Source organism: Panthera leo, chromosome F3, assembly GCF_018350215.1.
Source record: "Panthera leo isolate Ple1 chromosome F3, P.leo_Ple1_pat1.1, whole genome shotgun sequence".
In the NCBI taxonomy this organism is placed as follows: Eukaryota; Metazoa; Chordata; class Mammalia; order Carnivora; family Felidae; genus Panthera; species Panthera leo.
In genome coordinates, this window is record NC_056696.1 from 6,933,506 (window position 1) to 6,949,682 (window position 16,177).

At 38.3% G+C, this 16,177-nt stretch overlaps 1 protein-coding gene across 7 annotated transcripts in view; it reads left to right on the top strand.

The window, feature by feature from the left end:
* Nucleotides 1-16,177, top strand: part of AKT3 (AKT serine/threonine kinase 3) — a 304,707-nt gene that overhangs the window by 245,350 nt on the left and 43,180 nt on the right. For all 7 annotated transcript variants that reach the window (XM_042926503.1, XM_042926505.1, XM_042926504.1 and 4 more), the window contains 2 exons: nucleotides 2,437-2,565; nucleotides 13,929-14,143. In XM_042926503.1, the coding sequence (XP_042782437.1) occupies nucleotides 2,437-2,565; nucleotides 13,929-14,143 (344 nt within the window). The remainder of the gene's footprint in view (nucleotides 1-2,436; nucleotides 2,566-13,928; nucleotides 14,144-16,177) is intronic.

Below are 16,177 nucleotides of genomic sequence, written 5' to 3' on the forward strand. Positions count from 1 at the left end.
GACTTATAAAATAAGTAGGATGACCAACTATCTGGTTTGCCCCAGACTTCCCCAGTTCCAGAACTTTTAAGTCCTGCATCCCGGGAAAACCCCTCCCTTCTGGGCAGACTGGGACACTTGGTCATGTTCAGCCTATTCCTTCCTCCAACCCTGTCCTGCATCTCCATCCATTCCCCATCCCTCAAGCCCTGGCATCTTAGAGCTGAGATATGAGGCTAGAGAATTAGGCGCAAATCAAGATTTTAAAAAATATGTACCCTTTTTGGTACTAAAAACAGTGTTTATATGTCTTGTTATTTCTGTATCCATGTGCTTCCAAGTAGCCTTGTCAAAATGTGGAGACACAGTGCATGGTGTCATGTCTCCATGAATACTGTCTGATGCACATAAAATGTATCAAGAGGATTGATGGAGGGAGGGGCACCTGGTGGCTCAGTCAGTTAAGCTTCCAACTTCAGCTCAGGTCATGATCTCATGGTTCGTGGGTTCGAGCCCCGCATTGGGCTCTGTGCTGACATCTCGGAGCCTGGAGCCTGCTTTGCTTTCTGTGTCTCCCTCTCTCTCTGCCCCTTTCCCGTTCACGGTCGCTTGCGCTCTCTCTCTCTCTCTCTCTCTCTCTCTCTCACTCTCTCTCAAAAAACAAATAAACATTAAAAAAATGTTTTTAAGAGGATTGACATACCCCCAACACAGGGGAGCAGGAAGGAATGGAGTAGATAGCACATTCACATTCTCCTCAATATTATTATGTATTATTTGAAGTTTTTATAAGAATTTTTATGTAATGTGTTAATAAAAGGGACTTTTAAATATTTTTAAAAGACCTTTCAGCATTTTAAGAATTTCATTTGGTTTTTTTGGGGGGGCGCTTGGGTGGCTCAGTCCGTTAAGTCTCTGACTCTTGATTTCAGCTCAGGTCCTGATCTCATAGTTCGTGAGATCGAGCCCCGCATTCACCTCTGTGCTGACGGCATGGAGCCTGCTTGGGATTCTCTCTCTTCCTCTCCCTCTCTCTCTGCCCCTCCCCTGCTTGAGTGCATGTGCACATACTGTCTCAGAATAAACTTGAAAAAAAAGATGAAAAGTCCTACAACATATTGAGTGTTTGTTCACCTTTCTGTAGACCAGTGAAAGACAGACTCCCTTCTCTGCAGTCTGTATAATACATGAACCAGGTACTGAGCGTTTAGTTCAGCTGGGGATGCATCTAGGCCTCTACCCAAGGACTGAGGTCTGTTCGGATCTCTCCTTCCATGAGCACAACTTGCTTAACTGTGTCGGGTTTCTCGCTTATAAGACTTTGGATAATATGACAAAGTATAGTATCACATTTTATGTGATTGATACCTGTTTATATTCTTACATGGAGTTCTGTTTTGAAGTTGATCTTGACTTCAGGGCTGAGGTAAGCACTGTCATGTTGTCACGTGGAGAAGGAGATGGAGTGCTCCTGAAATAGGCGAAATGTCATTAATGCTGCTGATAACGGTTTCTGCATGCGTTTCTTTGTGTGTGTGTTTCTTGTGTGTGTGTGTAAGTTCTGTCTAGACGACTGAGCGGGCTTCGCATCCTTGTCTGTGTGAGGCTGTAGGATCACAGCTCAGAACTAACATGTATCTTTGTGTGATGACAATCATAAGGTTGTGCTCAAGTCGGGAGAAGAACATCAGTTATGGTTGGTACTTTTAATTGCGTTGACTTTGCACAAACTCCTTCCCCTTACATTTGACAATTTTCACTTGAGGCAAATGATCTTGGTACTTGGTTAAATCTTTGAGATTCTCTTTGGTGTTTTAGAATCAGTGGGTTCAAAGAGATTCCAGTTTTAAAATGTATGTGCTATGTATTTTCATTAACTGTTGAATGTTTGACTTTGATATTTTTCTTTTTATGCTTGAAAGGGTTGGTATTTTTTTATTACAAAGACCTTCAAAAGAGGATATCGCCTTACCTTACAAAATAAGATTTAGGTTTGATTTACAACAACCACCAAAAAAACATTTCTGTAAGTGAATATTTTATAATAGCAATAGATTCCCAAGAGAAATTGTTGAAAACCATCTGTATATATCTAGAAGAAGGTGCTCATCTCTTTGGGATTGTTTAGATCACAATTTAGGACACAAAAAGGATTAAGGACTGATGTTTGCTTTGAAAAGTTATTTAGGTGTGTATTCTCAGAAATTACACAATAATGGCTCTTACTCCCATTCATTTAAAAATCACTAATTTTATCACCATGAAGTATTTGATAAAACCTGTTTCTTTTCACACAAATTAGGAAGCTGTGGGGTTTGTAAGCTCTGAAAGTTCTATTAACTACGGCCATGTCCTCTTTCCAAAATATCTTACTCAGCATTCAGTCATTTGTCAAAACTGTATTTTCCTATTTCTGAAAACTATGAAACACGTTATGTCATTTTTCTTACTACACAGTTGGAGAATCTGATGCTGGATAAAGATGGCCACATAAAAATTACAGATTTTGGACTTTGCAAAGAAGGGATTACAGATGCGGCCACCATGAAGACGTTCTGTGGAACACCAGAATATCTGGCACCAGAGGTAGGCTGTGCTTCCATTCGTAGGGAGAGTAACAGGGCCATAATGTTTGCAGGGTAAACTGCTTAGCATTAAAAATCATTGCAGTGCCTACTACTTTCTTATAATTTTAATTCCGGTATTATTGATGTACAGTGTAATATTAGTTTCGGGTGTACAATACAGTGATTAAACACTTCCCTCAACAGGACAGGTGCACTCCTCAATCCCCATCACCTATTTCACCCATCCCCCCACCTGCCTCCCCTCTGGCAGCCACCTACTTGTTCTCTAGAGTTGAGTCTGTTTCTTGGTTTGCCTCTCTCTCTTTTCCTTTGTTTTGTTGCTTAAATTCCACCAACAGGAATTAACAAGTGAATTGCTTTCACTTGTTTAACATGGTATGATAGAGTAAGAATATGTAGAAAGTAAATTTTATAAACTTTATGAGCACAAAGGTACTCAAACTTCCATAGAGTAAGTCAATTTTTATTTTTTGGCGATGTACATTTTATTTTTTGATTAGGCCCGTTTTGATTCATTTATTAAAATCAAGTAATTGGATGGCATCAGCAAGAATGCTTGCGGTTTTATAAACTACCTTGGATCTTCCTTCGAAAACAAAGACACGGTGATAATTTACATTTGTAGTGTTGTGAATTTTCATACTTCATTACTATAGGAAAAGTAAATGAAATGACAGTAGCCACATTTTGGAATTCATGCCAAAGTAGTCCCAACCAGTGACCTCCCCATGCTGAGGGTTCCACAATAATCTGCTAATTTGTTTGTTAAACAACTACATATTATGTGTCTACTATGTATTGGGTATTTTTCTGGGTGATGTGGTTACAGAGCAAGACACAAAAGACACTGCTGTCCAGAATGAAACAATAAAAATTGGGAAATAACATAATGTCAGCTAATGAGTGAGTGCCAGGGAGAAAATAAAGCTAGGTGAAGGGAAGGGTGTGGTGTGGTGTGGTGGCCATTTTAGATAGAGTTCAAATTACTCTCGCCGTGTAACAAACCACTCCAGATCCTAGTTGTGAAAAACAACCATTCTGTGTGATCTCGGATTCAGAGTCAGGAATAGTCAGGGGACAGCAGGGATGGCTTATCTCTGCTCCACAGCATGTGGGGCCGCAGCCAGAAGGACGCTGCAGCCATGGGGTGACGTGTGACTGGAGGCTGGAATCTGGAAGCATCTTCACTCACATGTCTGACGACCGATGTTCCTGTCCACTGGTACCCGAACAGGACTATCAACAGGAGCGTTTATGTAGAGCCTCCACGTTGCTATGTGGTCCAGGCTTCCTCATAACCTGACGGCTCCGGGGCAGTCCGACTTCTTTGGCTTTGGGCTCTAAAAGTGAGTGTCCTAGGAGTGCCTGGCTGGCTCAGTCGGTTAAGCATCTGACTCTCAATTTCAGCTCAGGTTATGATCTCACGATTCATGAGTCTGAGCCCTGCATCCGGCTCTGCGCTGTCAGTGCAGAACTCTGGCTCCCTCTGTCTCTGCCCCTTCCCTGCTTGCACGCTATATCTCTTTCAAAATAAACAAAAAAAAAAAACTTAAAAAAAAAATGAGTGTCCTTAGGAACAAGTTATGAGCTGTTTCCCTTTTCTTTGTTTTGTTTTTGTTCTTTTTGTTCACCTGGCAAACATTAAGAATGTTTTATTAGTTGTTTGCAAATTCCTTTTTATAGTATGTTTTTAATAATTTTATTAAAGTACAGGTCACATACCATAAAATACAGCAGTGGTTTTTACTATGTTCACAAAATTATACGACTGTCACCAACGTTGAATTCCAGAGTATTTTCATCACTCTAAGAACAAAACCCATACCCATAGTTCCCCCTCCCCGCTGGCAGCTACAACCCACTTTCTGTCTGTATAGATGTGCCTGTTCCGGATACTTCCACCAATGGAATCCTACAATATGAGGCTGGTTGTGTGGCTTCTTTCACATAGTATGTTTTCAAGGTGTGTCCATGTTTTTACCATTTTATTGGTACTTCATTCCTTTTTGTGGCCAAATAGTATTCCATCGTATGGATATGCCACATTTGGTTTATCCATTCAGCAGTCTGTGGACATTTGGTTTGCTTCCAGCGTGGGGCTGTAATGCTGCTGGCAGACATTTGTGCGTGCGTCCCCTTTAGTGGCCTGGTTTCAGAAACTGCACCTATGCTTACTGGCGAAGCAGTCTGAGACCACACAGATTGAAGGGGTGGTGACCCCGACGCCCACCTCCCCTTCGTAGAAGAGCGTGTGAGATGGGAGATAGTGTTGCAGCTGTCTTTGGAAGATACGGTCTTCTGCAGATAGGACGTTGGGGGAGGTGAGGCTTGGCCAGAGACCTGAATGCTGAGGAGGTAGCTCTGCAGGGTGGAGGGGACGAGCTCTCCAGACACAGGGAGCAATGAGCACGGAACCTGAGGCAGGAACAAGCCCAGTTCTTCCCTCAAACTCCAATAAGGTTAGTGTGGCTGGAGCCAAAGACCGAGGCAGGCATCTGATCTCTGATGGGTGAAGGTTACAGTTGATTGAACACCTGCTGTATAGGTGCGTTGCGTGTTTGGAATGACCTTTTTGTGATAGCATCCTTGATGTTTTTTTAAAGGTGAGGGGACTGAGGATCAGAACTCTTTTTCAATGGAATCTGTACACAGCAGGGAGGTGGTGGCAAGAGGAACAGGATTGTAACTAGGTCCATCTGGGAAAGGCCACTTTTGCTTTTCTAACGACAGGTGTTATGGCCCCCAAAAGTCACACTTTCAAGGCCACTTATAGATGTGAATAATTGTCAGTTTTAAAATGAATGCTTTATAAATGCTCAACAGGAAAAGGTAATTAAGAGAAATTAGGCAGTAGGAATACATTGCATTTCCTATACATGTATAACTCATGCCAGTTTGTTATTATAATAGTTTTTTTAATTAGTAAATTTACATTTCAAGATTATTGCATAATTATAAATAAGTGCTAATAATTTGAAATGCAGTACATTTCCAAATATTATTTTCTCAAGAGCTGCCAAAAATATTATTTTTCTCTGTCATAAAATCTAGAGTTTAAGATTCTCCCACTTATTGTGGTGAATTAGGTAAAATTTTAGGAACACTGTTCCTTATTGATTCAAATACAAGATCGTATTTTCTAGAAGAGAGTTGTTTTTGTGAATATCATGAAAAACAAATTCTTTGTTTCTCTGGAGTTCAATTACCCCTGTTCTCTATGCACCATGGATAGTACTGTCCTGTATTTAGAATAACAAAATTAGTTGTGTCACAGTTAAGGGAAATTATTTCTGAAGAAGATAAACACATCTCATTTCATTCAGAAGCAGATGATCTGTCAAGAAACAAAGATACTGTTTTACATGCTTATATCATCAACTGAAGAACAAAACCAAGGGTTTCATGCAAGAAGGATCCAGTTGTTTCTAAATAGCAACTTTACAATACCCAAGAAATTATCCATTTCTTTAAAAAAAAAAAAAAAAGTAAGAAAACATTTCTGTGTACCTATTTTTGGGTTTTTTTTTGGGGGGGGGGGATATTACAGAAGCCTGGTCTTTAACAGCAATTTCTATACCCGTGGCTGATTCCTATCTTTTTGTTTAATGAGAAACAGAGACAGAGCATGAGTGGGGGAGGGGCAGGGAGAGAGGGAGACACAGAATCTGAAGCAGGCTCCAGGCTCCTATGTGGGGCTCACACTCAGGAACTGTGAGATCATGACCTGAGCTGAAGTTGGATGCTTAACCGACTGAGCCACCCAGTCGTCCCCATGGCTGATTTCTAATTACAGTCTCAGCCCCTGATTTTTGATCATGGTAGTTGCCATTTGGGGATGACAGTTCTAACTTCTCATGCAATTTAAATTCTTACATTTTTTAAGTATTTCTGTCAATCATTACATTTTTGTTAAATAGGGGTAACTTTGAATGTGTTTTAAGAACAAGAATTGAAGTCCTTATTTCTTCTCTCCGATATGGACCATTTCACTGTAGAATTCTCTCATTCGTTAAAGAGGTACTTACTGAGTATTTATTAGGTGTCACGCATTATGTTGGGGACTGGGAATAGAAAGAGAGTAAGAAATGGTTTTTGTCCTCAAGTAGCTTGCTATTTACCGGGGTGGTAAGAGACGGAAAACAATCCTGACTGTGCAAGAAAATAATTACTTTACTGGGGATCTGCCTGGTGTGGTGGAAGAAGGCAGGGTGCGTAAGCCTGCTGGGAGGGTCCGGGGGCGGTCAGTGGGAGACGGGAGAGGAGGCTGGACACGGACACAGGGATTGGAATGCAAAGGAGTTTAGGTCTGATCTCTTGGAGAGTCACTTCTGAATTGAGAGCAAGGCAATAACGTGATCAGATACACGTGGTCAGAGTTAGTGGGCAAGAGCGACACTAGCTTCTCCCCTTTACTTTGGATGGTGTCCCTCACTTTTCTTGAACCTTGACATTTCTGGCACATTCCATCGTCAGTGCCGGACTTTTCTTCATAGTATGTGAGTGATCAGACCTGGAATACATTCCTGATTTCCTGCTTCTCTTGTGAATGGCTCAGTGTCAGCATTGTCTCTTCCTCCACAAGACTTGCTTCCACGTTATGGAGAGATCTCTGCACAATCTGTGTGTCAGCGAGCAGTGGTCACCCTCTGCCAGTTAATTGTCTCAATTGGGCAGAAGTGCTTTGCTACTTAAAGATACATGAAGGCTATCAAAAGATACTTCAAAAAAGACTTAGAGATCAGGTCAAAACCCTATTGTTTCCTGTCGGATAAATCAGGCTCTTAGCTGATTTTAAAAATAAACTTAAATTTTAACTAAACTTAAGTTTCTTCTTAAAAAACCCCACAAAAGAGGACTCTTACAGTATAAAAAATGCCCTTTTTTAAAAAAGAGAAGAGAATATTTACAACCATTCTCTTACCTCTTTTGGTGAAGAATTAGAGATATTTATTGATAAAGAATAAAATCATGTGGTTTTTTCTTTTTTTTTAAAGAGGCTGGAGAAATACAGTCCTAGCAGGATATAACATATGCATTTAGTGTCCTACATCTTTAAAAATGCACTAGTATGTATTGGTTTTAAATGAATGTTTGCTCTTTCTTATATTAGAAGAAAGAAAATTTATCTGCCATACGTTATGGACAAGAAGATATTTTGGGGGGATTTTGTTTTTGTAATCCACACTGCATTTTCAATCTAGAAATTATAAAAGAAATTGGAAATCACATATAAGACCTTACTGTTAAATGTTATTATTTGATTTGGCTCTCATTGAATCCAAGCCACTTTATGCAGTGCTAATTATTTAGTCTCAGCTTTGCTCTTGAGTTAGCAGTACCTGATCAACTTTCCAACTGTAAAACAGTTTGAAAATCAAATGTAGCTTACATGCAAGACCCAACAAAATTAAAAGTGTTAAGTACGTTTTGGCAGTTCACTTTTATTATGCCCAGTCCTCAAATGTACCAGCAGATAATCATCTGAATGTTAGTTATTTTTCACATGCTTATGTGATCACACAAAAAGTACATGCTAAAAAGAAGCAGATGGTGACAGATGGGGAAGGTTGAATAAGGTGGTTTTGGAAACCTAGAGAAATGCACTTCTGTAATAGTGTAAAAATAAAAATTATTTGATAATCAAGTTAGAACTAACAAAAAGATTGCAAAAAAATGACTTGGCTGGTGGAAAATATCTAGTATCTAGTATCTAGTTGTGGTTGCTATTCAGAAAAAAATACATATATAATTATATTTCATGTGAATGTAAAATATTTTTTCCAGTGGCTAAAGATGCATTGTTTGATGTTTTCTTAGTTTTCAGAACCTCATGTTTTCGAAAACATCCACTTGCTGTCATTTTATTTGCTTTTATTTTGAAGCCTGCTGTCTTTACTATCTTTTATATAATGTATAATTTGAAATAGACAAGAATATTTTGCTATTTGGATAAAGAAAGATTTGCTTGAAGTTATTGTGATGCCATAGAGGTAATAGCACAAATGGAAGTTAAATTTTATATAAATTTAAAGCCAGAGAAATACATTCGCTTCTTCAGCATGAGCTAAGAGCATCATATAAATTAAGGATAAAGGATGTTGCTGGCTTGAAGTGGTATATGGGTGGTGGGGGGCGGTTAGAACCTAACTGGATTTAATTGCATTACGTGGAATTTTATTTCTTTATTTTAAATACAACAAAGAATAGATGTAAAAGATGTCATTTCATGGGCTCTGTCAATAGTGTCTTCAGATCTTGAGAAAAATGAATGAGCCCAGGGCTACATATGTTTGCACATTTAATCTGTAGGTAAAAACAGTAGCACAGTTACATTTTGCTTAGCCCTTGGACAAAATTCTACTGTTTCAAACAGATTGTGAAACCAAGTCTTAAAATGGCTGAGCATTTTGTAGAAATACAAAGTTTTAGTAGCCTTTCTAAAACCGTGTACATCCCTAATATTTTATTTGTTAATAATTCATGTTGCACTCCTCCTCTTAAGGTATTTTTGAAAAACCCTTATCCTCCTGAATGGTTCTGAAAAGGATCCATCCATACTCAGGGGAAAAGTGAGTGACAGAGATATTAGTTCAGATAGAAGCTGTCTGCTTATGTAGAAGCGTATTTAAGGACTTCTAACTGTCCTGAGCTGGCTTACTACTTGTACTGTTTCTGGGTAATATTAAAAATCATCCCATTCCTCCCCACCCCCAGGTTGGATGTTACTTACATATGAGCTAAAGTAGTATTTTTGGTTCAACATTTAATGTCTCAGTATGTGTTAAGTTGAGGCTTCTACTTCCCAGGGGTCTGTCACTTCTGTGGCAGCTACCTGTCACCTAACGTTCTTCGCAATGGTGTATGGTCTTTTGACTTTAATAGTAAGAATATTTGCTTTTGGAATGATTCTAGGTTAAGCACAAAGTTTAATTTTAAATTCTCTGACGCATGAGGACGTACACAAAACTCACCCTCCCTGGGTGCTGCTAGTGATGGCCTGTATATTTTACAGTGGCTGTATTGACTTTGGTGACAAAGACCCAATTTCTTGGGATCCCGTTATGACTCTGGCTCCGGGATAAAGGGGCAGGGTAGAACTCTCCGGGGAAGATGTGTGTTTAAGTATGATTCAGCCACCAGTATTGTATCCATTTCACTTTTCTCTGGTTCAAGAATGTCGCCTGCTCTATCCAGAGATTGCTTTTGAGAGGACGCCGTTAGCTGTATGCAAGGACTTACGTATACATGCCAGGAAATAGCCCTAAAACCTACAGCCTTCTAATTCTGAGCAAATGGTGTTTACAGTTTCAGCCTCTTACGAATTAACGGAGCAGTTGAGAACTGGGTATAAGATATATATTATGGAGAAAATACCAAGAAACCATGGAATTCATAAGTCTCCTGAAACATACACTTCTCCTAAGGCTGTAATACATTTTAGAGTCTGGATTGGAAGACTGAACAGGTCTTTTTTTTTAAAGGCAAATTCCTCTGATGTTAAGAATATGCGAAGGATTTCCATAAATCGTAAAGTATATAAACGCGTGTTGATACAGAACACACACATATCCGTTACCTGAAATACAAGGTTACCAGAAAAAAAAATTCCTTTTTGAATTAGTGGTAAATTGGTTCATCCAAGTTCGCAGTTTACTTTCACAACATAGGTGTGCAGACAGTTTGTTTGGATGTTTAATTTTTTCCCCCATCTGTTCTGTCTGGATTATTGATTGAGCAGTAAGCCACTCTGGGGCACACGTCCCCTCCTTACAACTGCTTGCCGTGGCTGCATTGTGTGGCCTGGCGGACAAGCTGAAAGAGCTGCTTCTTCAAACTTCCAGTAAATCCCAGTTGGTAAAAGAACATTGGAATGAATATGTTTTTTGAAAGTGCCCCTTAGCCAAACAGATATTTACACTGGGAACTTTAATCGATGGTACCATTTTAAAATCATAGTTTATTATTTAATATCATTCTTGAAATTAGTAACCATTCAAGAGCTACTCGTGGTGATTTTTATTTAACTCAGTTGGCTGTTTTATACATGGAAGTGTCTACAACAAATATTACCAAATATTAATCAGATGTTATTAGAATATTTAACAGCAGTTGATACCTGCTCTAACTTCCTTGAATCCAGTTTTTATTCCAGCAGAAAATGAAGCGATCTCCAGTTCCTGGGGGAAAATTGAAACAAAGTCTTGTTTCCTAGAGTTTGTGTTCTGTTTGGGTGTTGATTTGATGTGACCTCTTATCATTGTTTAATATTTATGTTACTTTTAGTGTCCCGAATAACCTGTTGTCCTTTGTGTCTGTCTTTGGCATTAAATGTGGTTACAAAGTAAAGCTACATCCACAGTGACAGGACAATAGGGGTAGAAGGAAATCCCAAATGTGTGCATTTGTGTTCAAACCTTGAGCTTAGTTTAAAATGAGAGTAACATTGATTTTGTGGAAAAGAGACACTTTCTTCAGATTAATTCTTTAAGATAAGTCTTTCAGTGGATTGCTGCTCTCGGAGCAGGTTTTGATCTGCATTTATATCCAAATTACATGGTAAGTCACAGGGTCATGGACTTGAAATGCACTTTGCATTGTTGTACCACTGCAGGACCAATTACACTACTCTTTGGATCAGCCCTCATGATAACCATGAAGTAAATTAGCCTTTTAGGGAAAAAAAAAATCATCAGAGGTAGCCAGAAGGAATTGCAAATCCCAGTAGGTTAAAGACTATACATTTTATATGTTACTATAATTTGTGGGGAAATACGTGCTTTGAGTAAGGGAGAAAAATTATCTTTAAACAATAACATAAAAGAGGCTGTGGATTTTAACTTCACGCTGGAATTTCTAGAGCATTTCAGAGTACTGTATTTTGAGACAGTTTAGATTTAAGGAGAGAGAAAGGCTGTTTGTGGACAGTGGTGACGTGTTTTAGATTCTGTATCCACATGTAGAATGTTAGGATCACTTTCGTTTTTATTTCTTGTGTTTTTCATCTTCCAGCTGTTTGGAGGTGGGAGTTGAACAGAAGTCTTTCTTTTTAATTGATAACAAAGACTCTTAGATAAAGAGGGCTGGCTGAGTCTTTAGGGTGTTTTCTCCTGAACGTTGCTGGACTTTAAATGTCGATAAGATAATACATTACATCGGATTTGTGTGGTTTACAGTAACGTAGCAAACAGTTCTAATTATAGTGTTATGTATCTATATATTCATTAAAATGCCTAGGTTCGGAAGCAAAACCACTTATTTTGAGAATCAGCATTCATTTTACAAAGCTAAATAAAATATATTTTCTTTTATCAAACAGATTTTTTTACAATGCAGTTTTATTTTTCAGTTGCTTATTTCTCTTCAAAAATAAAACCCTTTTTTTATGTACTCACTTTCCCTTCTGGCCGCAAACCAGGTATTTAAACAAAAATAAAGGATTGCCAGTTTTGCCAGCTGGGGATGAGAACCCGGCTGGTGAAATGTGGGTTCGGGAAGCAGTTAATCCAGCTTTTATGCTTTTTATGGTTTTATGAAAAAAGAGGTTAAAAACCACATTTGGCTCTTTTTCGCGCGCGCCACTGTTTTGTTGGTGTTGTAGGAATTCAGCAAAAGGTTACTTAGATTTTAAAATTGTTTGTTATTAGGTAAAATCCTGGGTCTGTTAGATTAATGCCCACAAACAGTGCATTCTACTAATTGGACATGAGATAGATTCTTGAATAATCAAGTCACTGGTATTTAAAAATTACACATACAACATTTCCTCTCACTTAAGAAAGTACACAGGCCGAATTCTTTCTGCTGCTTTAGGTTATTTGTTGTTTTCTCTGTATTTTTACATTACTCATTTCAAACAAGTAGAAATTTGAAGTATTTTTAGCTAATGATGAAAACTAGAATTTGTTGTTCTTCCCCGAAATATTCTGCTTAGTTTGTTATTCTATAAAAGATTTTCGAAAAAACGTAGGAAGTGGACTTGTGTTGATATCTTGCTAATGTAGTTCCTGTTCATCTTGGAACAATGATACAATTGAATTAAAAATCTTTTCATCACATGTGACAATCACTGCTGAATTAATCTTTAAGTAACATAGCTTTTTCTCAAAATTATATTCTCCACGCATATAAATACCTTGTCTACCCAAGTGCCTTTCATAGTATTTATAGGTAATCATAATGTAACCATCTAAAATGTCATGTTCAGTCCTATGACATAATTGGTAAATTTTAAATAAAAGTCCCATGGGAGTAATCCTCAACAAGTTATTTACTCAAACTAAGACAGTTTGCAACACGAGCACTACTTTGTTCTGCATCAAATTCTTTCTTATGTCATCAGTTACAAGATTTTTTTAATCGGTAAATTTCGTGGGTCTGGTTTTCTTGATCTTTTTATCCCAGAGCTATTTATCCCAGAGCTAAGAGAATCAGATAAAGTAAGCTTTAAGATTATTCAGATATAGTAGCTTAAAGTAAAATATTGGAAGATCCAAACAGATGAAGAAAACTCCATTGAATGAGGAACATACCTCATAAAAAGGTAAAAATCAAAATTTTCCTAAGACAAATGGTAAGCCATTCTGCCCCAGTTTGAATAGGTTGCTCTAACATAGCCTGGTAGTGTCACATCATATCTTTCCCAATTTATGTTGCATGTAATGTATGTTGGGAAATAAATTTAAGGGCATATACCAGAGTCTGTGAGTTTTGTTTGTGTTTAACTGAAATTTGCTTGTGGGCTTACTAACGCTTTGGATACAACTCACACAGTACATCTTTATATTCACTTTGATGACTGTTTCCTTAAAGACTTGAAACACTAGAGGCCTCCAGAAGTTTTCAGTTTTATTTTTGTGGTGGCCGTGCCCTGACCTCATCTGTGTTCCATCGCATAACTCCTGTCTTTCACCGTCTGGTTTGTATGACTTCGCTCTTCTCCATGCAAGAGGGTGTAAGGCTCATTATATACCCGGCAATCAGCACGGTGTGACTGCAAGTTAAAGTCCACATTAATGGAACCAGAATGAAAAGTTAAGTAGGCCTAAGAGAAAACGTGCAGATATGCAAAAATTTTTGTTTGATCCGTAGCGTACTCAGTCATTCACTTGGAATCTGCTGTGTGGCCTGTTCCCTTCCTTGTACGCTGGCCACTTCTGGACATATATGGAACATTTCACCTATCTGGTGTGATTTATATCTTTTGTAGGATACCTTATAGTTTAAATGTCAAAGTGTTAGAAGAGCCTACCTAGGCTTTGAAGGTTAGGATTCACTTTGTTGATGTAAAAGTCTTACATTTTATAAATACTGCTGTAAAAGTTAATGTGGAGTAATGAATCTTTTCGCTGGTTTCGCTCTTAGGTATTAGAAGACAATGACTATGGCCGAGCCGTGGATTGGTGGGGACTAGGGGTCGTCATGTATGAAATGATGTGTGGGAGGTTACCTTTCTACAACCAGGATCATGAGAAACTTTTTGAACTAATACTAATGGAAGACATTAAATTTCCTCGGACACTCTCTTCAGATGCAAAATCATTGCTTTCAGGGCTCTTGATAAAGGATCCAAATAAACGGTAAGCCACAAATAACACTCACTGAGTTACTGACGAATGTGGTTAGAAATTGTGATATGGAAATTAATTCAAATGTAACTCACTCCAAGGAGCAATGTATTTGGTGTAGACATCTTCCCACTGAAATACTGACTTATTTTTAACTGCGTAATACAGAACATTTAAAAAATTTCTGCAACTCTTTCCTAACTTGGGAAATTTTATGTAGATTTTACCAAATAAGGATTTTGAGGGTTTTATTATCCGTACCGTGAGTGAACAATTTCTTAATTGCCCTGGTACTTGCTATTGTGGGGACAGAAGTATCCCCTTTTTTTCCTTTCAGTCTCTGGGCCTTTATATTTATGCTAATTTACATAATAAAAAGGATAGAACCGGCTCTGTATTCTCCTTCCATCCCAACCTGTGTTAACATATCCAGCTACTTTTTTTGTCCATTGTAGATATTCCTTTCCATGTGTGGCTGGAAAGAACTAAAAGCAAAATATGTTTACACACTTTGTACTTCTTTTGTAGCTACAACTGTGACCTGAAGAATCCTACAGCCCTTTGCTTAGCGAACTGTAGCATTCTTTGTTCGTGTTTCTGTGTTCATTTACACATACAGTTTATAAGTCATATATGAAATGATTGTTAATATAAAAATGTCCCTTAATCTGTGTTTGTGTATTCATGTATACAGCCGTCCTTTCCTCTAGGTACATACGCATATAAGCGTTGCTCTAAAAATCACTTAGGTGTTAAGCTCTTGAGGATTATTTCTTAGATTGCTAAATCTTCCCTCACATAATAATTTTTTACAAAGTTCTGTTTTTGGTTGGTGTTCGTTGTGTATTAGTTGACAGACTGAATTAATGAAGGAAGGAGGGAATGAATCCTAAAATGCGATTTTTGTTTGCTTTAGAGATGGTTTCCATTACACACTTCTAGATTTTAAATTTGTGAGGAGCATGATTTTACCTTCAGAAATAAGCAGACTTAATAAAAGAGATAGCTTTTGCTCGTGAGGAACCTTTCTGACATGTGTTTTATAATCCTGGTCATGGACATCTTACCTTATATTTGCAAAGTGATTTTGGTTTCTTTTTCAGGGCATTTGTGTATCTGTTGTTCCCTTTGCTGTTTCAGTAGCCTTGTAGAGTTGATAGGTGTATATTATTCTCATTTACATTTGATTGAGGACGAAGCCGAGGCCCCTAGAAGGTGAAGCGGTTTATCCTACAGAAAATTCCTATAGAAGAAGAGCAGAAATCACCTTTATTGGTGCCTATTTGCTGTTTCTCTCGTAGCTTATTTGCAATGCATCAGTTTCTCAGTTGGTTCAGGTTTTGAAATGTGTTCCATTTAGTGTGATTATTTCACAATTAATGTAACACACAGCACTTGGTGATAGGTAATCTTTAAACAGAGCTAAGATTTCCGTTTTGTCTACTTGATTTAGGGATCTAATATTTGGCTTGGATTTCAAGAGCAGCGAATTTTTTACTGCATCCTTTCCTGACGACTCCAGGGAACTTAGCCCTTTCCTTGATGGCCCCTCTAAGCAGCTGGTAGAGCACACTTGTGTCTGTGGTTCTCATGTCTGTGTGTCATTCATTTTCTTATCCCCACCCCCACCCCGGGGGAGGAGGGAGATAACACAAACTAGATACTTGATAATTGTTGAATAAATGTGAGGTACATTCTAGAATGTTAGTGGCCTGGTGAGTAGGACAACTCCTAAAGGTTTGCCCACCCAGAGGTTGGTATCATCTAAAGAGAAGCTGGGGTGTTCTTTCTCAGTTCTTTGATGTTCTCATTTAAGATAGGGGAGTCATTCTCCCTCCACTGTTGCATTGCAATATTGGGAACGGAACGATGAGCAAGACAAATCATCTCTGTTCTAGATAGTCATAGAATAATGCAAGACAGAAAACAGGTACTCACAGATACTCAGACCTACATACAAATGCCTGTTGAAATTTATTAGCTCTGACCAGGGGGCTGGAAGAGTTGGGGAGGCGTAGGGGTGCTCATGCAGAGAAATTTACATGA